This window comes from Parasteatoda tepidariorum, chromosome 11 (genome assembly GCF_982258835.1).
Source record: "Parasteatoda tepidariorum strain Cologne lab strain chromosome 11, Ptep-v5.0, whole genome shotgun sequence".
Taxonomy (NCBI): Eukaryota; Metazoa; Arthropoda; class Arachnida; order Araneae; family Theridiidae; genus Parasteatoda; species Parasteatoda tepidariorum.
The window spans coordinates 41,594,980-41,618,870 of NC_141765.1; the positions used below are offsets into that span (position 1 = coordinate 41,594,980).

Sequence of the window (23,891 nt, forward strand, 5' to 3'; positions counted from 1 at the left end):
CTGTAAATAGTTGTTATAATCATAAACTCAAGAAAGAAATACATATTTGTGAATTTTAATTACTTCTCCAGGTAATCATAGGTATGTGTAAAATTTAAAATATATTTTAAGTAAACTAAGAAATATTGAGAAAAAGGAAAGAAAAAAAAAACTTATTTAAAATTTTTCAATTTAAACCGTTTTTTTTTTTTTTTTTAACTGAAGAAATTTTCCGGAATTTTGACTTGGGCTCACAATCACCCCTGCAATTATGAACATCTACCAAAATGGAAAACCCCTTTCAGATTTCTGTGCAGAAACCTCTGTAAATCATTGGCTTGATTGTGGAACTGGCAAACGTCATATTTGATTCATTTAAAAAACGCAGTACCCTCGGATAAATTGACATTCCAGATAACTTGACCTTTGTCATTTAAATTATTTCATAAAAAAAAAATTATTTCATAAAAGAAATATTAGGTTACTATTAGTAACCTAGTATTTCTTTTATTACTGTATAATTTTATCCCAGTATTTGTAATCCTAGTAACTATTAATTCATTATGCAATTTATATAAATGTTTGTAATAAATAAGAGAAAATTATATTTTTATTTATTTAAAAGCTAGGGGTTAGTTTCGAAGGAGGAGGGGTAAAATTTCTGAGTTTTTTCGTGCCCTGTTGCAGATATTGTATTATATTACAATAGCATTCTATATTAATTAAATATTTAAGGTTGCTTTCATGTGCATAATTATTGAGCATTGAGCTGTGAAAATTTTTCCACAACAGTTTTAAAATTATTTTCATAGCTTGAAACGTCACATGCTAAAAACCAGTTTGTTTTATGTCTGGATTATTTGTTGTTGTGTTAAATGAAGAGGCAGTTGTCTCTGTCATCTTCATACACTTTGTTATAAGTTCTATATACAGGATGCCTATTAAATAACTTTGTTGATATGACCTCCTGACGAGCTTACTTTAAAAGTGAATGAAATGAAATTTTGTATATCCAGATTTTAAGAGATGCTCTTAAAGTGCTAACAATGGTTAAGATTGGTTCTTTCATTCCACACATCTCTTTCATGGTATGGTTAGAAATACAGAATTTTAAATAGAAACACCTCCTTTTTTTTACAATAAAAAGAAAACGTTATTCTTACACTAAAAAACTTATGATGGAATGATATTTTAACGGAAAAGGTTTAGAAGCTATAGACAGATATCTAGAAATTCTGGTAAAATACAGTAGAGAACCAATTATCCGGGATGCTCGGGACTATCGCTATCCGGATATCTGAATTTCCCGGTTTTCTGGATCGACCAAAAAGTGTCGTTAAACGATGTTTTATCGAACCCGAAGTACAAGGAAAAAGTGTAGTGCATAAAGTAAGAGAAAAAAGAAAGGTACTCCTAACTTTAAAAAGGAAAAAAAAATGGTAGAAATATAACATTTAAAAGAATAAAAAAATTTGCAAGTTTAGACAAGAAAATCAAGTTTAAAAAATACAAAATTCTCATATTTATTTTTTAAAAATAATTACAATTCCTAAATTAAATAATCTAAACAAAACCAATGATTAAATAACGCAATATATTTCATACCTAATTATACGGGGGGAAACAATAAAATAAAAGGAAAACTTATTAATCTAAATAAAAACACTTGAAAATTATCGAACCGAAACGATAGTTAAAAAAGGCACTAGCATAAATATTAAAACCTGGAACAAGGCAAGATCAACGGAATTCAAAAAAAAAAAAAAAAAAAAAAAAACCTAATGATAAAATTTATGAATAAAAAGAATTAATTTATTGAGTGCGAAATTTATCGCGAAAAGAAAAAAAATCAAGCGTAGTGGAATCAGAAAAGCAAAACTGCAATCTGCTTCATAAAAGAATCCTATGTTTAAATTAATAAACAATTCTCCTTTCATTTTATTTATTTTTTTTTGTTGATAAAAACAAGATTTTTAATTACAGCAGATGTGATTCCACACCAAGAAAAACTTGCAATTGATACCGCACTTCCAAAGAATGAGAATTTATTCAAAAGAAAAAGATTTTATTTTTATTAGTCGATGTCAAATAAATATATTTTTCCCTTTTCTTTTTCTGTTCACTGATATGCATGCAATGCATTTTCCCCTCCCCCCTCGTAAATCAAGCAGAAAACACAATCAGCATGCCACACCCTTGAGTTTGATTGACGGCCTAAAGGAAAAAATAAAGCATTCCTCCCTTCCCTGCCTTCAAGGTCACGGAGGAAATGACGTTTCTCTGTGTAAACGGGGAAAGAAATTTCCCCTTCCTTACATTTTCTTCTACTCAACTTCAAGGATGAGTCCAATTTCCGCTTTTTTCGTTTTAGCTTAAAATCGTTCTAGTTTAAAATGGCGGGAAAATCGAGCAAAATTTTTCCCGGTTTTCTGGTTTCCCGGTTATCTGGATACCGGATAAATGGTTCTCTACTGTAGAATGTGCAAACACTTGCAGCTACAAAATCAACAAATAGATTATTAAAAGAAGTTTATTCATGGATTTTATCATAGTTAGTAAGCAAAGAAATGAATTGTATATTTGCATATACAGTTGAAAATACCATAACCAGAATTGTCAGGACTTAGGACTTATTTATTCTTTTTTTTTCTAGTCAGGAAGATATATTTTTCTCAATAATAGGTTTTTAAGGTAAACCAAAACAAAACATGTATTATTTAATAAAAAAAAAGATAATTTTGTGAGAATTAGAGGTCAATTTTCATAAAATACATTTTATTAACAAAAGAATGTTTAGTGTGATAAAGTAAAAGTTTTGGATAAAATATTTAAGGGAAATAAAAAATTAAAAGGTCAGCAGATAAGTTTAACTTTCACTTTCTTGACTAAATACATGTTTTTATCCTTTTTTCTTCCTTTTTTCATTTCTTTTTTTTGTGATTTGATTTATTTTAGTGAAAAATTAGTTTATTTAAAATTGAAATAAAAATCATATTAAAAAGAGGAAGTTTCAGATAAGAAAAATAAATCTTATCTCGTAAAAAAGTATTAAATAAGGAACAGATTTGAGTTGATTTTTTATGAATCAAGTTTATAGTTTAATCCAAAACAAATCCTGTTCGATGGTGTTACACTATTAGAGCATTTTTAAAAAGTGCTTAAAGGTGCTTATTTTTTAATTTTGTTTTTAAAAGCCTTTAAAGGTGCTTTTTTCATTGAGTGTTTTTAAAGAGTGCTTAGTTTTCTCTTTTTCAAAATGTGATATTTTTTCTTTACTGTGTCAATTTTTGCTAAGAGTTATGAAAAACTGGGGTTTTCCCATTGTTCCATTCATTGTTTTCATAATTTATTCCAGCACGTGATCCATTTTGATGCACCGTCGGCTTGTAGCTTATGAAAGAGCCAATAATTTTAAATGTTTGGTTTCATCATGAGCTGGATGAAGTACTTAAAGGTTCGCATGTGCGTATACTGAGTTGGATTCGGTAGAAGGATTCTTACGCTCGCATGTGCAATTCTGCTGCATTTTGCATGAGATTCTCAATTTCAGGCTTCATTTTCTGCCCTTTGAAATGGAACAGATAAAGTATCTCGAATTTTTGCTGATCATGGTGACCAACTAAACATTGACAAAATTTTTCCTAATAGCAAAAGAAAATTCTATCCACTTTGTTAATTTCATCTTTGGTGAAGTGTCATCATCTTCGTCACAGGCGAGCCAATGGCCTTCTCTGGTTTTTCTAATCATAGACCAGTACCATAATTCTTGGACTTGACACTTAGAAATCATTCACTATAAGTATTTTCATGTGTGTTCAGAATAGTCCACTATCACAAAGCTTCATCACCTCAAAATTTCCATCTTCTTGTTATTAATTTAATTTAATAAAGATAATAATTAAATGAGATGTTTAATCGTAGGATTTTTACCTGAGGGAATGTACATTAATTAAATAATTTTTTAAAATTTTTTTTTTACTTATTACAGTACAGAACCCGTTATCCGGAAATCAGAAAACCGGAAAACCAAAAAACCGGAACGAAATTCGATAAATTTTCCCGCCATTTCTTAAAAAAAAATTTTGTTTTCCTCATAAGATTTTAGGATTTTTCTTTCTTTTTTGAAAGATACCATCATTTTGGAAATAATCATTAGTGTATTACTCCATCGTTTTTTCTTCTTTTTAAGATTATTTCCAAAAAAAAAAATTTTTTTTAGTTGGGTTTAACAATAAAAAATACGCCTTTTTGTAGCGATTCAGAAAACCGGAAAAATCAGTTATCCGGAATAGTGATGGTCCCGATCGTTCCGGATAATCGGTTCCCTACTGTACTTACTTTTTATTCTTTTTATTATTGTATTATTACCATACCCTCCAACTTATGAGGATTTTGAAAATAATTCTTTCTAGTGGTAGCGAACCAAAGTAGAAATTTTTAAAGCAAATGGATCTCTCATAAAACTTTTATCAGAACTTAAGAATCTAGCCATATGGCCTGCACTTTTATAAGTAATAGTGGACAAGTTACGCTAAAATATTTTTTTTTTAAATATTAAGACATTAATTTTGCTACCGTCTGAAAAGAAGATTTCTGAAACTACGGAAATTCCGTAGCAGTTGGAGGGTATGTATTACTTTTAAGATTTTCTAAACTCTTAATTTTTTATTAAAAAACTAATAATATTTTGAGTCAAGATTTTAAAAAAAGTATGAAATAAGATTCTCGATTTGAAATGGAGCAAAAAAATCTTATGTTATTCAGTTTGTCATTCCAAAGAACTTTAATTCATCTTTTAATGATTTCATTTGAAAGTAATAAAAATAAAAAATTCAATAATCTTAGATTTGTTAATATGAATGTAGGGACCATATAAAAAATTAATTTCTCTCAAAATGTTTAGCTTCAATACTCGTTATTTATATTTCAAAATTATTGAAAGTTTTTTTAAAATTATTTCATTAACAAAGTACTCAACTTAGTAACAAGTTTTAATAAACATTTAATGAGGGCTATTCACTAATTTACATTAGTTATATAAATTTATTAAAATTTCATTAGTTTGCTTAACTCTTTGCATATTAAATTCAGTATGCTGGTATGATCAACAATATTAATATTGTTATTGTTTTGTTGCATATGCTTTTATAAATGACTTTTATTTAAATCACTCAATAACTTTTTATTATTAATTTAAAAAATAGAATGAGTCATTCAATATTGAATATATTTAAAATGGAGTAGAAATCGTTTTTATAAGGGCTAATATAATCAAGAATAGAGTTTTTTGTGAAAATAATTATTTTGTCATGATCATGTAAAGTTTTTAGTAATTATTTTGCACTTTGTTAAGTTTATATACACACATATGTATATATATTTAAGCCAATCCAAGGTAGCAAACAAATCAAACGCACTTTAGTGCTGCAGTAAGAATGCAGCATAAAAAATCCCTCTATTTACGATTCTTACTCTTTGTGCTTCTGTTTTCTTTTAAATCATTCTTGAAAGATACCGGCATGTGTAAGTTCGTATGAATTTGCTATTCGCTTTATAGATTTTGTTTTGTGTTTTGTTCTGTATTTTCTGTTTTTTGCTTGATATGCTTATTTCATTTATATCTTTTATTTAATGTGTTCTATTTTCATTTAAATTTTTTTGAGTGCTTTTCATGCTATTGTATTGATATATTTTGCTTTGGCTTTATTGTTACAATGTTAGAAAGCACTCTTTTTTTTGGATTTAATAGTGTAAGCTGATGAAGAGATTATATTTTTCCATTATTTTATTTTCCAACTTTATAATTTTTTTAGTAAATGTTTACTTTTTTTAAAAATATTTTATTATTTTTCATTAATCTTTATTATTTTCCATGTTTTTTCTATATTTTTAGCTAATATTGTATTAATATAGCCAAAGCAATATTGATTGCTAAGCAATTTTGCTTTGGCTATACTAATACAATATTAAAAAGCACTTTTTTTGGATATATTATATTTTTGCCTTTTTTTTTTTTTAATTTTTGAATATTTCAAACTATTTTTTTCTTTTCTTTTAAAAAAATCGTTAAATTTTCTCATACTTTCAGTATTTTTTAAAACTTATTTTATGAGTTATATTTACTTTCGGCTTATGCGCAGTAAATAGCACTTATTTTTCTTAAACAATAGGAAGAAGAAATTTTTATTAGTGCACATATCCTAATTATGATTTTTTTTTATAAAAAAGTGCTTAAGTGCTTTAAAATAGTTTTTGAGTGCTCAAAAGGTGCTTATTTTTTGTTAAAAATTTGGCTACTCACCCTTAATATTCAACTTTATTAATATTTGTAGTTAATTCCTCTCACTGAAGCTTGTTTTTCTTTAACTGCTTACCTTTTTAACAACCCTTTAGGGTGTGCTCATTAAAGCAGTATAAATGTTTAGCTATTCTAAATGCAGCAAGAGGAAATATTTTTTTTCTTAAACATTTAGTTTTGTAAAGGTCAGGAACAGTATAAAAAATATATTTTTATGCGACAGTACCAGAAAACGGACATCTGGATGTGGGACTTAGTGTTCTATAAATACAGTTAAATTTCCAAACAAGGGTCACATACAAGATTGTTAGTGTTAAGAAGTGGCTGCTATTCAGAGTTATCAACAAATTGATTGTTCAAAAAATAAAGAAAAAAAACACAAACAGTAGATTGATTTATTTTACTAAAATAATGATACAAACAGTATTGTAGTGTAGCTAATTTTTACACACATTTCTGTTCTGTTTTGCTTTCAATTATTTTGTATTTAACTAGAAAGGAACATGAACTAAAAATTAAACTAGTTAATGTATTTGTGTTCCTTACTTTAAGAGTAGTAAATGACTGCTAAACATTCCATAAAATTAGTAACTGATTTTAATTTCCTACTCACTCATGATGAAGATCATTGCCAATTGATTTTTAAATCAGTGGAATATCACTTAAAACCGTTAAAAAAACTTTATGTAACTCCAGAAGGAAAATTATTTTGTAAATAATCATAATCATCATGATTACTATTGATTAGTATTAATAAAGCATAATAGCTTATAATTTGCTTGAAATCTTGTAAAATTCGAAAAAAGTTAAAAAAAAAAAATATCATGTTATTTATTTTTAAACATATAAGAATGTGTGTTACATAAACATTTTGAAGATGTCCATTATCTTAAACACACTTTTCAAACAACGTCCATTTTCTTGAACATGCATGCTGACTTAGGTCCAAAATAAAAAAAACTCACTGACCATAGATTATAGAAAATAAAATGTCTTTTAATCAATCAAAATTAAAATACAGGTTTGTGCCTGTTCTAGAAACCATTTATTTTATCTTTAACATAAAATTATTAATTTAAAGTATTATAAATTAGTATTATAAATTTTTACATCCATGTTTCTAAGTGTGAATTAAAGAAAATTAATAAAAAAAGTTTTATCAAATCAACAAACGAACATTTAAAATTACTGGATCATCTTTTTTTATCTAACTTATAATTATGTATAAACACATTCTTATAATTATTCATTTAAATTAATATAAAATAGTTTCTAGTTTCATAATTATTAGAAATCACTTAAGTTATTCAAATCAAGAAAACAATTTTTTTCTCTTTTCAATTTTACTGTAAAGATAGAAATATATTTTAAAAAAAGAAATTTTTTTTTAGAACTTATATGTCAATATTTTTGCTTTTATGTGCCTAAATTGCTGGTATTGTGCATATTTAGGTAAAATTTATGGTGACTTTTGTTTCTGACGCTTAGGAATTGCAATTTGAAACTTTTCTTCATGTAGCACCTTTCTATATCTCAGAACTTTTCTTAGGATACGATTATTCATATGTTTTCCTGGTAATCAATTGTCTGCTAAAAATAGATTACTACTTAAAAAATAAACTTATTATTATGATGCATAGCATTGAAAATTTACTTTCTTTTAGGCTCATCTGTTTCAGATACAGCATTGTGTAATGAAGTGTGCTTTCAAAAAATTACTATTGAAATGTTTTATGAGCCTAGCAATTCATCATCATGCAGTCACATATCAAAATATGGCCAGTTAATGTATGCTTTAGTTTGCAAAGATGTTTTATCAAATATTGAAGATCATAAAAGTGAGGGTTTCTTTAATTTTGATGGTCATCGTGTTCATAAAAGGAAAAAACACCCAGGTTTGTTATTTATTTTACTAAACTTCATATTATAGATTTTTAGGAAAAATGAATCATTTAGTAATTACTTGATTGCTAGTATCCAAAACAAATTGAGTTTGTAAATAATAACTTTCATAGGATAAGTATAGATATTCTTTATGTTCTGTTGATGATAGAGAATATTATTTATTTTTGTTGTTGTTTTTCTTTGTTTGTTGACTTTGAAGTTTTTTACCAATTCATACTATAGCAAATTTAAATGAAGTTACAGAAAGTAGATATTTTACTTTCTGTTATATGAGTGAGATTTTTAAGCCCTAAATATATTTAAAAAAATCAGAGGGTTTGACCTAAACCCTGAATGTAAAATAGGTAATTTGTGCAGTGGTGCTATAGAGGGTAGAGTACTGGGTGGAGGCCCAGCTCAATAGGAAATTTCCTTCTAAATGGGATTTACCATCAGCTTACTGAATAGTTTGAAAAATCTCTAGGGGTTATTTTTTTAACATTCTGTAGCATTTTAGTAAGCATCTGTGGCAAAGTTTAAATCATAAGGAAATATATAAATGTATATATTTTTTAGTTATCATTAATTATGGGATGGGCGATTTCGTTTTTGTCCAAGCTTAAGATGTAAACGAAGGGTTATCATGCCGAAGCTTGTTTAGAGATATGTAAGTTTTTTTTATGTTCCTATTACTACCAACATAATAAATTTAATGTTATATTTTTTAAATTTGTATGGAAAAACATTACATACTAACAAGTTTATTTTGAAAAGATTGTGTTGTTTTCGATCAAGCTTTTATAACTACTTTAATTTGTTTTATACTATGATTTCATGATTATCAACACTAATTGCTACTGAAGTTGTTGCTCAAATGTTAGTTGTTTCCAATAATTAACATAATCGATCAAATTAGACTCAAACAAGCATGCAACCACTGACATTAAAAAAGTGTTGCTAATTTTATTTTATTTGAGTGCTTATAAATGAGAACTTAACAAGCCCATTGCTGATACTCCTGTATTTTCCTGATATTTGTGTTAAAGAAACCTGTGATTTAGATAGCTTGGGGATGGGGGTCAAAATCATCTACTTTGAAAATTTTCTTGGAATCTTAATCTACGCATGCTTATAACATTTGCAGAGATCCAATTGAAGAGGGGAATCACTGATGCTCTTTCCAACTTTCAGGCAAATTCAACCAAGTTTTGCTATAAATGTTTTCTCAAGCTTCCTTATCCTTCTAGGATAAGGAACAGAAACTCACTCTCAGCCCCCCTTCACCAAAACTTGCTACGGTTGAAGTTTTTACTCTAGCTGGTAGATAGAGTAAATCACTGCTAGACTTGCTAAGGAACAGCTGGCTTATGCAAACATTCATTCCCGACAACTGACAAACATAACATTCCCGACAACTGACCAATATAAGTTAAATCAAGTGCATAGGGCGTGGTAGAGAAGTATCCATTGTTTGCATAAAAGGCCATATACAGTAGAGCGCCGATTATCCGAACTGCTCGGGACCGAACGTGGTTCGGATGATGAAAAATTCGGATAATTGGAAAGTTGTTCAAAATCTAGTTTAAATGATTATTATTTATGCGCCAACTTCCCTTCACACTTTTTCCAGGCTTAGGACAGGCAGTACTATCTAAAATAGCTCTGGCATGTTTAAAAGTTTTTTTTCTTCTTTTTTTTAATTTTTAAATTTTTTTAAAAACTTTTTTTCGTTTTCAATTTTTTTGGGTCTTATTTCAGCTTTTTATAAATTTTTTGTCAATTACTGATTTTACTACATTTATCTTTATTTTCCATTGCCAAAGAAATCCAGCAAAGACTTGTTTCAAGGAAGATACTCTTTTTTGAGCAGCCATATCCCTTATTCTTTTTAAATAAATCAACTGAACTGGATCAACATCATTTTGACGTTCTAGCCAATTCATTGCAATATCTAATGCATTGCATGCTTCTATATGAGAAGGTCCACAATCTTGAACTTGGTCACCTACTTCTTCCTCTTCGTCGGTGGAGTTCCGATTTTCATTCAAAATTTCAGTAACAATTTCATCATCATTTAAAATTTGAAATCCTGGGTCATTTTCAGTGTCTTGACACCAGTCTTCGATTTCTTCTGCTGTATAACCTGGCATCTTTTCATCCGGAAATTCTACTGGCTCAGAAACTTCAGTTTCGTTTGTTTTTCTGTTAAGAATCTTATTCCAAGATTTTCTAAGCGTCGATGTTTTTACTGAATTCCAGGCATCAGCTATCATCATGCAGCAATCTTTTAAATCAATAGCTTTGATTGAGTTTCGAAAATCCCCCTCATTTTGTTCATCCGAGAGTAAAATCTTCCTCAAAAGTTGCTTTCTATAAAGACATTTTAAGGTTTCAATGACACTTTGATCCATCGGCTGAATCAAAGGTGTCACATTGGGTGGCAGGAAAACAACACAAAACATTCCATTCTCCCGATCTAAGAGATCTGGATTTGGATGCGACGGAGCATTGTCCAAGATGAGTAACACTTTTCCTGTTTTTCCCAAATTCTTTTGATATTTCTTCACATTTGGAATGAAAGTCTTATCATACCACTCAATAAAAATGCTGGTGTTCATCCACCCTTTGTTTTGAGACGCATAAATGACAGGTAGTGTTTTAAAATTTTTGAAGGCTCTTGGATTTTTGGATTTTCCAATCATCATTAAAGGTATTTGATGATTTCCAGTTGCATTTGCGCATACGTTAATTGTGACTCTTTCTTTAATTATTTTGTTCCCGGAAACACGCTTTTCACCTTCTGAAGCCAAAGTTCTTTGTGGTAGAGATTTCCAATTCAGTCCACTTTCATCTGCATTATAAATAAATTCTTCTTCATATCCTTCAGTTTCAATAATGCTTTCTAATTCCTTTACAAAATTTGAAGCGGATTCGGTAGATGCAGAAAGTTTCTCGCCATGAATTTCTGAGTCGCGTATTCCATGTCGATGTTTAAAGTTCCTTAACCATCCTGAACTAGCCTGAAAAGTACCTTTTCCACCAAACTTCTCATGAAAAAATAAAGCCTTCTCGCATAATAGGTTGCCAGATATTGGTTGACCTAAAGATCTTTTTTCTAGGAACCACAAATAAAGTGCTTTGTCCACTTCATCGTTGCTTGACTTTTTCATGCATTTTCGATCCAAATTTCCATTGTTTTTGTCCATTACTGAAACATAATTCATAACCAATTCTTCATTTTTTTTCAATTCCGATACTGTCGATTTTCCTACGTCATATTCTGCCGCTAATTTACTGCCACTTTCTCCATTTTTCAATCTTTTTAAAATTTTCGTTTTATCACTTAAGGAAAGATAGATTCTCTTACGTTTGCACAACATCTTTCTAGATTCTTATGAAAAGCACTTTTCTCAGGTAACTCTACTTTTCAACTGATTGTAATCTTGACAACAGAAAACCTGTTGTCCAATAGTGCATTTCGGAAGTGACGTCATAAAAACATGGTCATTCTACTGGTCATTTTCTAGTTTACATGATGAAACCAAATTCTGTTAATTTCCTCGAAAAGTAACCAGCTGTGAGAAGCGCACTGCAATCACTAATCATTAACCATAAGTGACAACTACCCATCCCCCAATTGTAGAACTTCAGCACTTATCTATTCATAAACTCCTTCCGCATTCCAACCATTGTTGACTGTCAAAATGAAGCTCACATTCTTGAAAGATAATTTTCAGTTGAAGGGGGCTAAAGGGGTATGTGGGTTTAACTGTATAATAATACATGCATGCACAGCTACTTTAAGAAAACTGCTGAAAAAGTTTGTAAATTAAATATGATCTTCAGATGTAGTAGATCTTATTTATTCTTCTAAATTTAGAAAAATTATCGATAATTTAAAAAGTATTCTAAACTCGAAGAAAAAAAACGAATTCGGACATGGTTCGGATAATTGGACATTCGGATAATAAGGGTTCGGATAATCGGCGCTCTACTGTATTTTGGTAAAAATCCCGGGATCAGCCTATAAACCACAATTGTCAAAATTTTTATTTTTTGGTGTGTTGGAATTGTAAAAAAGTGGTAGGCATAATCTTTTTCTTTAAATAGTGACAATCTTCTCAAGAAAATTGACCACCATTTTTCTATTGTAATACCCTTTCCTACTCCTCCTTTCTTTAATGTTTTTATAATGAAAAAAAAAATTTATATTATGTGTGGTAGCATTTTTAGTACCTTTAAATTCATTCGTTTGATGATAACCTTTTCACACTCCAGTGTTTTTTTTTGGCGGGCATTTGGGTCTATTTCCCATTGGCCTCAGAAATTGCAAAATTGCTACTCTCTTATCATTACCCAGTGAGCACTTATGGCTAAGCTACACCGTTGGAGTAGCGTCACCCACGTCATACAACCACAAACCCGTTTATAAGGTGGGTTACATTCACACAATCACACAGAAGAAAGAACATAGAACGCATAGAGAGAGAAAGAAACATCCATGCCCTGAGCGGGATTCGTACCCGCAACCATCGGCTCCACAGTCAGGCATGCTAACCACTAGGCCACCTGGTCGGCCCATACTCAAGTGTTGTGAACACATTTTAAGTAATTTAACGCTAGCGTTAATAAGATCTTGTCTACTGATTAATTTGTGATAGTCTAATTTTAAATTCATAGTCATCTCGAGAGACATTTAAGCAAAACTAAAAGTATTATAATTATTATTATTATTATTTTTGATTTTTCAAAAGATTCAGCATCATTTTGAATTAGTAAAAAATTCCTATAACACATTTTTGTTTAGTTCAATGAATCAACCAAAAGTATTAAAAACCTAAGAATCTCTTCAAACTGAAGAGTTTTATAAGTGTATTAGTGTTTGGTTTTCTTTTCTAAAATACTAGTGTAATTACCTAGTAGTTTTTATAGGTTAAAATAAAAACAAAATTATTTTTTGTTGGCCAATATAAATGTTATAATCAAAATTTCAGAAAAAAAAACTAACTCCAGAAATGATTACATACGATTTTTTGATTTGAATTACTTCTGTTTTCAGTAAAATTTATAATCTCTTTTTCTTTTACAGGACTTTTACATAAAATCCCTTTAGTAATAGAGGATTCAGTGGAGAGTTTACTACGAGAATGTGTGCAAGAAACCAAGCCAAATGGAAGATTGAAAGCTGTTACGCAGTTACGAGATCTTTTAGAAAACTATGTGAATGTAAATAATTTTGAAAGCCATGTTTTTTCCAAGAATACTTTTAAATTTTCAAAAAAAGTGTAGATTTGTTAAGATTTGATACATATTATTAAAATTTGAAAACTCCTGTTTTTAATTTAAATTTAGAACAGGAACCAAATCTTGTACATATATAGCATTTTCTATTTTTTTTTATTTCTTTGTGTTGAGATTTATTCTGTTGTAAATTCTTTGAAAATGTATATGTACTGAAAGTTTTAAAGAATAAATGAAAAGTACCTTATTTCAAACAAAATATCTTTTATGGCTAATTAATTTGCATTCTGATACAATAACAGTGTGTATTGGTATTTGATTAGGTATTATATATTAGTTCTGTATTTGATTACTGGTAATTAGTCTAGAGATTATAGAATTGGCGATTCAAAAACTATTTTGATTGTGACTTAAACTAAACTTATGTTTTGTAAGGTACTTGTTTTACTTTTCAGCATGCTGCAGCTGAGTGCCTGTAGTTCGTTCTGTAAGAATTAACCTCCTTCTTAACATTGTTTACAACTCACATCTGATGCATTATACAGGAATGATTTTGTTTATGTATAACACCATCATCATCATAGTTGGCCAGACAGCTCGGGATGAGCCAGTGTCATCCTTTGAATTCTATTCCATTGTGTTCTATTTTTGACACATATGCACCAGTTTTTTTCACTAAATAGTAAGAAAGCCAATCTTCACTGACTCCATCCATTTTAAAAGTTTGATATTTTCCTGTTTGTTTATGGTTTATCTTAAAGAATTTTTTTTGTGTAAAATCATCCATTCTAAATGTTAGGACTGCCCTGTTTATTAGGTTAATTTTCATTTTTATTTATAATTTCTTGCTCTCTGTAAGTTGTTTATAATTACATACTTAGACTCTTTTCATTTTTTGACTCATAAAAGATCTAGCCTACTTCTTCATGCCCCCTCAGGTTTGGTTAGACTCTTCTCATTTTTTGACTCATAAAAGATCTAGCCTACTTCTTCATGCGCCCTCAGGTTTGGTTTAGGATCTTGCTTCCTCTGATCTTTCACGTTTTGATCTTTTAATTTCATTTCAACTTTTATTTGTCTCTGCCAAGTCATTCTTGGTCTCTCTCTTTTTCTCTTGCTATCAGGGGCCCAAGGGTTCTGGGCAATGACATCGCCGACACTCTGGCTAAGGAGGGGATGAAAGAAAATCTGATAAGTCCAAATTCCCTCACCTTCATGGAGCTGGCATCAAAAAAGAAAAAAGAAGACCTCGCTTCCTGGCTCGTACCCCCCAAACATCACTGGTACCAGAGCACCAGTCCAGGAGGTGCACTCAACATTCGGTGCAACCGCAAGGACCAGACTGCACTTACCAGGCTTATCAGCGGCCACCTTAAGTCCCTTTCTTTTGAGGGTAGTATTAAAATCTACCCTAACTGCCCCAGGTGCCACAACATGCAGGCTTCCCCCCAACATATCCTAGACTGTCTTGGTCTGGACAAAAGGGACATTCTTAATAACACACTTATGGTGGCTGACTTCCTCCGGGTGATGAATTTCATGGACATAGTTTAGCCCTGCTAATTTTGGGGATAAGGAAGAAGAAGAAGAAGAGGGGCCCAAAAAAGAGAAACACATTAATTTTTATCTGGGCGTCCCCAGTACATGTTCTGTTCATCTCCACCTTCTCTTCTTGATTTCGTGTTCTAGTTTAGATAGGTTTACTTTTTCTAATATAGTTCTGTTTTTAATCTTAGTAGGTCAAATAATTTTGAAAATTTTTCTAAGACAGTTATTTTGTAAAAACTCTAGCTTATGAATGTCTGACTCTCTAAGGCACTATGTTTCAGAACTATATAATCAAATTTCTCTGTTGTTTTTTTAGATATATATTTTTGTTCTGCATTGAATGCTTGTTGATTTCCAGAATTTTTGGGGGCTTCTACAAGATGTTCTTGCAGGGATAACTCTGTTCTTAATATTATCTTCCACTCTTCCCTGCTGTCAAGAGCAGAACCATGATATGTGAATTTGAATTCGTTTATAGTATAATTTTGAAATTTTTTTTATAGTATAATGTTATGATTACAGAGTTATAATTTTGCCAATAATACTTAAATATTCCTTATTTTTATTTGATTAATAAATGTGTTAAGTTTTTATTTAATGTTTAATTTCATATGGATAATTTTTTCTATTAATAAGTAATATTTAATTGTTTGGATCTGCTGTTTTTGCCTTTATTCTCCAAAAATTAGAAGTTATTTAAAAATTATTCATCATGATTTGTAAAGATATGGTTTATGAATTGCACTTCCTGCTTCACGTACACACAATTTTTAAATCATACATCGCAATTTACAAAAAGGAATTAAGTCACATGCATATTGTAACTTATTTCTTTATGCATTTTTTTAATGATGCTCTTGGCTATTTATGTTTCCAATTTCGAAGTAATCCATTGCAGTTCAAACCCTCTTTGAAAATCTCTTATTGTGATTTTTAATTTTCTTGTTTCACATTCAAATTGCAAATAACTCATCACATTATATATTTGTAGTGATTTAAAAATTGCACACTCCCATTCATTAACGCATAATTTAAAAAGACCACATTGTTTTCCTTATTCATAAATTTGAAGTAAAATTGAATTATTCCATTTAAAGCATGCCAAATTGGACATTATTAATTCTATGAATGCAGTCATTTTTGGAGGGAGTTACATTTTTTAAATATTAAATACAATTCTGTAATTTTAAAACTGTAAATTAGATAAAAATTTAAGATTATTTCATGAGAAATTTTTTAATATTTGGGAGGTGGATAATTTTTAAGAACTTTTTGGTGGTGGGCATTTTTCCAGCCAAGTTTATTTTATCATCAATGCACAGCTATGCAATCACATAAAATTTCAAAAAAAGAGAAGAACACATCTAGTGGTTTAGTTTCAGAGGAAAGGGAACTTTTCTTTGGAGGGGGTTAAATTTTCAAAATTTCGTGGGCATTAATTTTTCTTGCAAAGATTATTATACTTTAAACTCAAAATTTACGTTATAAGTGAAGCACTTATATAACCACCAATAATTAGTTGATTGAACTAAAACATTAATTTTAAATTTTGTGGGAGTTTTTTGCTTGGGTTGTTATTTTGATAATTTTTATTATATCTCTTTTATATCTGAAAAAAGATGTTGGACCTCTCAAATTAATCTAAGTTTTTGCACAAAAAATCCTTATTTCTTGTGACTACAGTGTTAACAAGATTCCTTTCAAAAAAAGAAGAAATTTATGCATTTTGATATTATATGTTAAACTCTTTGATATTATATGTTAAACTCTTCAGTTTAGGTAAGAGAATTAAATTCCTTGCTACCAGTTTCTAAAGCATTGGAGACCAAAATATAAAGGAGAAGGAGAGTTCGAAACAAAATAGAGGGACTTATGGATTTCGAAAGTTTTATATAACTGTTACTGTAAACTTCCAAAATAAAATTATATTAAGGCATACTACATACTTTTACCAAGCCACTTGCCTGGGATTTACTAGACTTCAGGCTCTTATCATAACATTATCACTTTGCTTAGCCAACCAATTTTTTTGTTACCCAAATCTTTTGGATTTTATCCACTATTAATAATTTAAATATTAACTGTTATAAATTGTTTTGTTGCAAGGCTATTAAGCAAAGTTAAACTTCTAAAAGACTGGATTTCTCATGGGTTAACAGAAAAAAGGATTGGAAAAAAAGCAAAGAGAAATAAAGAATCAGAATAAAAACATGATAAAAACATTACAATGAAAAAGTGAGCTTAAATTAATTAATTATTTTTTTAATTAATTACATGTTGATAAATTAACTCATTTTTGTAAATTTGTAACTAATCATAAGATTGAGAAAGTTTTGGGAATTGATACATAATATATGATAATATACTATAATAGTTATATAATCAACAAAATATAAAATTCCTTTCAGCCAGACTTCAAATTAATCACTATAGACAAATAAATGTAAAATTTTTTTTTAAATGAATTTGAATTAATGTTTAGTTACATTAAATCTGTGCTTAAAGGCCTGAATAGAGTTGGTCATTTATTTGATATAACTTTACTTATTGATTTAACTTTGTGCATCACCACTTTGTGTGTCAGTTGTGCTTTGTGATCTTAAACGGATTCTTTTTTTTGTGTTTTTTATTTTTTACAATGTTAATTTCATGTTTACCCTCTGAAAGTAATGTCTTACAAAGTATTTCTTAGTGAATCTAATTGAGTGAATCTAATTTAAATAAAAATATTATACTGTTCACTGTTATTGATATGTTTCAAAGAGCTCTAGTTAGATTAGACCATAATATGAACATAATGATTCAGTCCATTGTTAAAGTTTTTGTTTTCAATATAATTTTAAAAGTAATATTACTGATATATTTACAATAAATCACATAACAGTATTTATTAAAAGAAATGAAATATTAATGTATATAGTAGTTTTAATTTGCTAAACCAGGTAGTTTTTCAAGTAATAATTGTCTCTTATGTGAACTGAGGGAAAAAAAAATTTCCAGCTTTATTTTTTCAATTGGTAATTTTTATTTTCACTAAATGTTAAGTATCAATGTAATAATTTATATGATAATAGATTAGTACACAATTGTATGTCAACACATTATTTATTACCTTAAACTGTCTGGAATTTATTATTAAAGGGTTGCGCTTGCGTGAAATTTACTATCGTGGAAATGCAGCTTTTTTGCCTTTTGGCTAATCTCATAAGATTGAAAACACTTTATATTCTTTAGTATTTGTTACCTTAATCATATCTTATTCACACATTTCTCTTCTGAGTAATTCATTTTTTTAATACATTGTAACTTTTAAGTTCTTCTGTGTGTAACTATAATTTAGCACTGTTAATTTCTTATAAACATAAATATTATTACATAAGATAAACATCTATTTGGCATTTGAAGAATAATATTTTTAAACAACAGTATTCCTGCAAGCATTTTCATATTCATGTGAAAGTACTTTTTATAGCTAATACTTTGATTGTAATGTTCTTAATACTAAGAGCATTATAAAGAAAATGATTAATGACCTAATTTCCATAAATTTGCTCAATTTTTAAAGAAAGATACAATTTTGCATGCAGAACTTATTGTTTTTTTACTACAGTGAAAGATCTGAAGCAAACCAAAATTCACAAATTTGTTGGATTTTATTTTCAACTCTGATATTTTCAATATTTTATGCAAATAATGAATACTTAAGTGCATATTTTTGTATTTTAAAGCATTTGTATTTAAAAATTATTTTGAAGCATTTATATTAATCTACTCCAGACATATATTACCATGTTTAGAAGGTAAATTGAATGATATGTGAAATGATCTTTGTAACACAAAATTCTGTATAACTCAAAGTCTCCTGTTTCAATTTTTGCATTATACAGATCTTCTGTTTATGTCTTTCTTATTGTATCATCATCAGCATTGGCACGAAAGCCCTTTGTGAGCCTGGGCCTCTCTCAGAAGCTTTTTCCATTCTGCCCTTCTCCCAGCAATTAATTTCCAGTTCTTTACTTTCAGGATGGCAAAATCCTATCCACACAGTCATTCCATCTCTTTTTGGGCCTTCCTCTTGGCCTTTTATTGGAGGGGGTTGCATTAAAGACTCTTAATGCTGTTCATTCTGGGCTCATTCTCACTACATTCCCAGCCCATCTCATTCTACTTATTGTATAATTCAAAAAATTATTAAAGATAAGGAATTTCTCTGTTGAAATATAAATTAAAATAATGTTAAAGCGCTTAATTCGAATTAAATATACACTGAAGAGCCAAAAAAACTGGTATACCTGCCTAATATCGTGTAGGGCCCCCGCGAGCACGCAGAAGTGCCGCAACACGACGTGGCATGGATTCGATCAATGTGTGAAGTAGTGCTGAAGATAATTTACACCATGAATCCTGCAGGGCTGTCCATAAACCAGTGGGAGTAAGAGGGGGTGGGGATATCTTCTGAACATCACATTGCAAGGTATCCCAAATATGTATGCGATGTCGTAGATTTGATGCTTTACCGGATTTCTGATACTCACGGTATACTTGTGAAATGGTCGTACGTGAAAAGCCAAATTTCATTGCTCAGGGCTGATTGTGCTCCGATAAAAATCCGGATTTCCGGATTTTTCGTTAACAGTGATCCGGAAGTTTCCGGAGATCGAAGGTCCAGGCGTTTCAAAAAATCATTGATCAAAGAAGTTTCCGGAAATCAAATTTTCAAAGGTGGAACTTAAAAACACAGTTTATTTTATTTGTTTGTAAGGGAGAGCCAGAGAGATACTTTATAAGCTTATATTCATAATTAATATTCATTTTTTATCAGTAAATAGTTGTTATAATCATAAACTCAAAAAAGAAAGACATATTTGTAAATTTTAATTACTTCTCCAGGTCATCATAGGTATGTGTAAATGATATAGGTATGTGAAAAATTTTAAATATATTTTAAGTAAACTAAGAAATTTTGAGAAAAAGGAAGAAAAAAACTTGTTTAAATTTTTTTCTAATTTTTCAATTTAAACTGGTTTTTTTTTTCCAACTCAGGAAATTTTCCGGAATTTTGACTTGGGCTCACAATCACCCCTGATTGCTATCTCGGAGATGCTATGTCCCATCTCCCGTACGCCGACTATAACACCACGTTCAAACTCACTTAAATCTGTATAACCTGGCATTGTAGCAGTAACCGATCTAAGAACTGTGCTAGACACTCGTTGTCTTATATACGCGTTGCCGACCGTAGCACTGTACTTTGGCTTCATACCCCTTTATTTGCATACTCATGCCTGTACAAGTTTTTTTGGCTCTTCAGTGTATTAAGAATATCAAGTGAATTTATTTCTTATTTAAATTTAAGGCAACTCTGAAAAAGTTCATTCTAGCAAAAATGTGTTCTTTTTATTCTCATTTCAGCTAAAAGAGTTTATTTTATGTTTAAAGATATTGCATAATGTGGTTTTCTTTAATAATATTTGGTTATGAATAAAATTAATAATCCTGAAATTCTTAACTTAAATTTCAGAATAACATGAACTGAGAGTCCTTAAATGCAACACATGTTGCTCAGTTGTTAAATTGTTCAATTAAATAATATTTTTTAAAACTAATCTATTATTTCTTTTCTTTCTCTAAACCAAGGCTCACAATCTTTATATGTTTAAAAAATATACTAAATTAATTTGAATTTACTTTTTTTTCATAAAACTTTGATGTCAACTTTATTTTGCGAAATTATTTGTTAAATCTTAAAATATTAAACTTGATCCTTGATATCAAAGATTTTTAAAACAAAAGATAAATAGTTTACTAAATGAGTTTCTTAATTCATTTAATCATTTTATGTGATATTGAAGTTAACTCAATAGTTCCTATAAAAAATCTTTAAATGATACTCTAATATTTCGATATTTCTGTTAGTAGTAAACTTTTTAAAATAAAAATATTTTTTAATTAAATTCTTCATTATCTCAGCAACTTATTGTCTCCCTGGCAATAAGATATAAAAGTGATTGTTCCTTCCCGTTATTCTCCCAGCAGTTATTCTCAAAGAAGAAAAAGATTTTTATTGCATTTCTTTCTTTTATAATAAACAGTTTTTAAGCTATTTCAGGAACATGGTACATTTAAATTTATCCCTTTATTTCATTCTATTACAGATGAAGTTAGATGACAATATATTTTATTACTTCTCCTATTACTCATAGTAAATAAACTACAAAATACGTATAAATAAACTATATTTGTTACAAATGATCTTTATTCACTGAATATTTTTATATATTCTTCATTAGCTAAATGTGGTTAAATGACCAACTCTGCCATAAAGTGGTTCTTCGCCTAACATTCCGATGGTTTCAATGCCACCTGCTTACTTGTTACATTATGTTGACTCCTCTGTATCTATATTTAATAGGACAAACTTTAAATATTTTAATTAATTAGGGCAGACAATATTTTAAATAACAAAGTCAGATGCAAAAACGTAATTCTTTTAAATTCTTCACCGTAAAAAAAAACATAATTTTTATTTTTGTAGAATTTACATATTTGACATCTTAATAGCCACAATTTAGAAAATAGGGTCCCATTAGTTAAGTCAGAAGAATGTTCAGAAGTTTGTTTCCCTAAATGTTAATAGTACTTTTTGACTTTTTCCTCATAACTATGTACTTTTGAAGTACAGTGGTACCTCGAGATACGAGTGCCCTAACATACGAGTTATTTGAGATACGAGCTGTCGAGCGAGCGAAGTTTTGTTTTGAGATACGAGTGACATTTGAGATACGAGGAACGGCCAGGCAAGTCCTTCTCATCCTCGACAATGCTCCTGCTCACCCACCGAACCTCGAACATGACATCCTCGAAGAGTTCAAGTTTATAAAGGTTCTCTATCTACCACCACTCCTATCCTGCAGCCCATGGATCAGCAGGTGATTTCTAATTTTAAAAAGCTGTACACTAAGCACCTGTTCCGGCGCTGCTTTGAGGTGACAGAAAACAGAAACCTCACCCTTCGAGAGTACTGGGAGGACAAATTTAACATCGTGATATGCCTCAGAATTATTGATCAGGCCTGGTTGAGCGTTGCAACGAGGACCTTGACCCCTGCATGGAAGAAGCTGTGGCCAGAGTGAGTCTGTAGCCGAAAATTGTGCTGTGACCTGAGTCTATAGCTTCGAAGGATTTGAACCCAAAGTGCCAGTGGAGGAGGATATTGGGTCTCTGGGAAAATCCATGGACCTGGTGATGGGTGAGAGAGACGTGAACGAGCTCATCGAGGAGTACTCTCAGGAACTGACGACAGAGGAATTACAAGAGTTACCGTCGCAGCAGCATTCGGGGGTTCTGCAAGAAATTGGTTTCGAGGAAGAGCCAGAGGTGGAGGAGGTTATCTCTACAAGTGAGATAAAAGTGTTCTTGGGAATGTGGGCAAGAATTTCACAGTTCGTGCAAGGAAACATCCCGAAAAAGTTGCATCTGGTCGTGCATCGGAACTATTTCATGACACCCGCCTAACTCATTTCTGCAGCATTCTGAGAAGGAGGAAGAAACAAACCTCCTTGAACAGTTTTTTTTAAATCCAGCTAAAAAAGCAAAGACCGGTGAAGAGAAAAGCAGTGACTAAAATTAAGCATACAGTAGCATTTAAGATGTGTGCAACTTGCATTTAAGTGATCAAAATACAAATATGTATGCACACTTTATAAAACCAGTTTTTTTTTTTTTTTTTTTTGCTTTACATTTTCTTTTATTATGTTTTTATACAATATTTGTCATTTATAAATACATTTTTCTTATTCAAAAACACGTAACAAAAACAATTGGGGGTAGCATTTTTGGGGCTGGAACGGATTAATGGCATTTCAATTAATTTCAATGGGGAAAATTGCTTTGAGATACGAGCAAATTGACATACGAGCAAGGTTACGGAACGAATTAAACTCGTATCTCGAGGTATCACTGTATATCTTTAATATTGTAACTATTAAAGCTTATAAAAAAATGTTTGCACTCAGTTATGAAACTAGTTTAGCCTAGCATGATTACAGGCAAAATATATTTTTTTAAGAAGTATTTTTTACTAAATAATCCAATAATGAATACAAAAATTTTGAATTATGGGGTGAACAAATTTTTATACTTTTAAAGGACAAAATCCTAAACTTCAACATTATTTAGTCAAATAGTTCTTGAAAAACAAAAATCGTATAAATACGACTTTCATTGCGAAATTTTATCATTTAGAAACTATTGGATCAATTCTGCTCAAATTTAGATTTGTTTAAATAAAATTGGAGTCTAAAATTATTGAAAAAAAAGGACTTTTTTAAAATTTTATCATTCGAACACTATTTGATCGATTCTGATCTAATTTTGGATTTTGTCTTGTAAAATTATACAGTTTAAAATGTGTTTTTTTTTTTATTTACGTTGCACGAAAGATACAGAAATAGTTTAAAATGATGTAAAAAATTGTGTACCTTACAATTCAAATTTTTTTGGTCATTATTAAAGCAAAGAAAAAAAATAAGAAATTGAATATTCTCGCTTCCAGTAAACAAGTTTTATAGATATGCTTTTTTTTATTCCTTTTTTGATAGTTCCCTAGATATAGGAAAATAGATACGCAAAGTTATGTTCCCTTGATATGCAAAGAGTAAAATATGCAAATGACAACTTCTTATGAGACTAAACAGCTAATAGAATCCGTCCATAAAAAAGTTATGTCTATTCAGGGAAAGATGTTTTAGTGTCTGATTTCGTAACTTAAATATTGTCTGCATTAATCAATTAGTAAATTTATTTAAAATGACCTCATCAAGCCATTAAGATTGCATTCGAATGCATGATAATCCGATAAATTGATCAAAAGATATTAAGGCGTTTTATTTTGCGTACTTTACGAAGTGTTTTATGAATTACGAATTTCAGTTGTTATAAC

At 29.8% G+C, this 23,891-nt stretch overlaps 1 protein-coding gene across 5 annotated transcripts in view; it reads left to right on the forward strand.

Annotated features, from left to right (window-relative positions):
• LOC107448564 (divergent protein kinase domain 2A) overlaps window positions 1–13,661 on the forward strand; it is a 61,523-nt gene extending 47,862 nt beyond the window's left edge. For all 5 annotated transcript variants that reach the window (XM_016063812.4, XM_016063814.4, XM_043048707.3 and 2 more), the window contains 2 exons: window positions 7,942–8,172; window positions 13,251–13,661. In XM_016063812.4, coding sequence (XP_015919298.1) covers window positions 7,942–8,172; window positions 13,251–13,450 — 431 coding nt within the window. In that variant the 3' untranslated portion in view covers window positions 13,451–13,661. The remainder of the gene's footprint in view (window positions 1–7,941; window positions 8,173–13,250) is intronic.
• The last annotated feature ends 10,230 nt before the right edge of the window (window positions 13,662–23,891 follow it).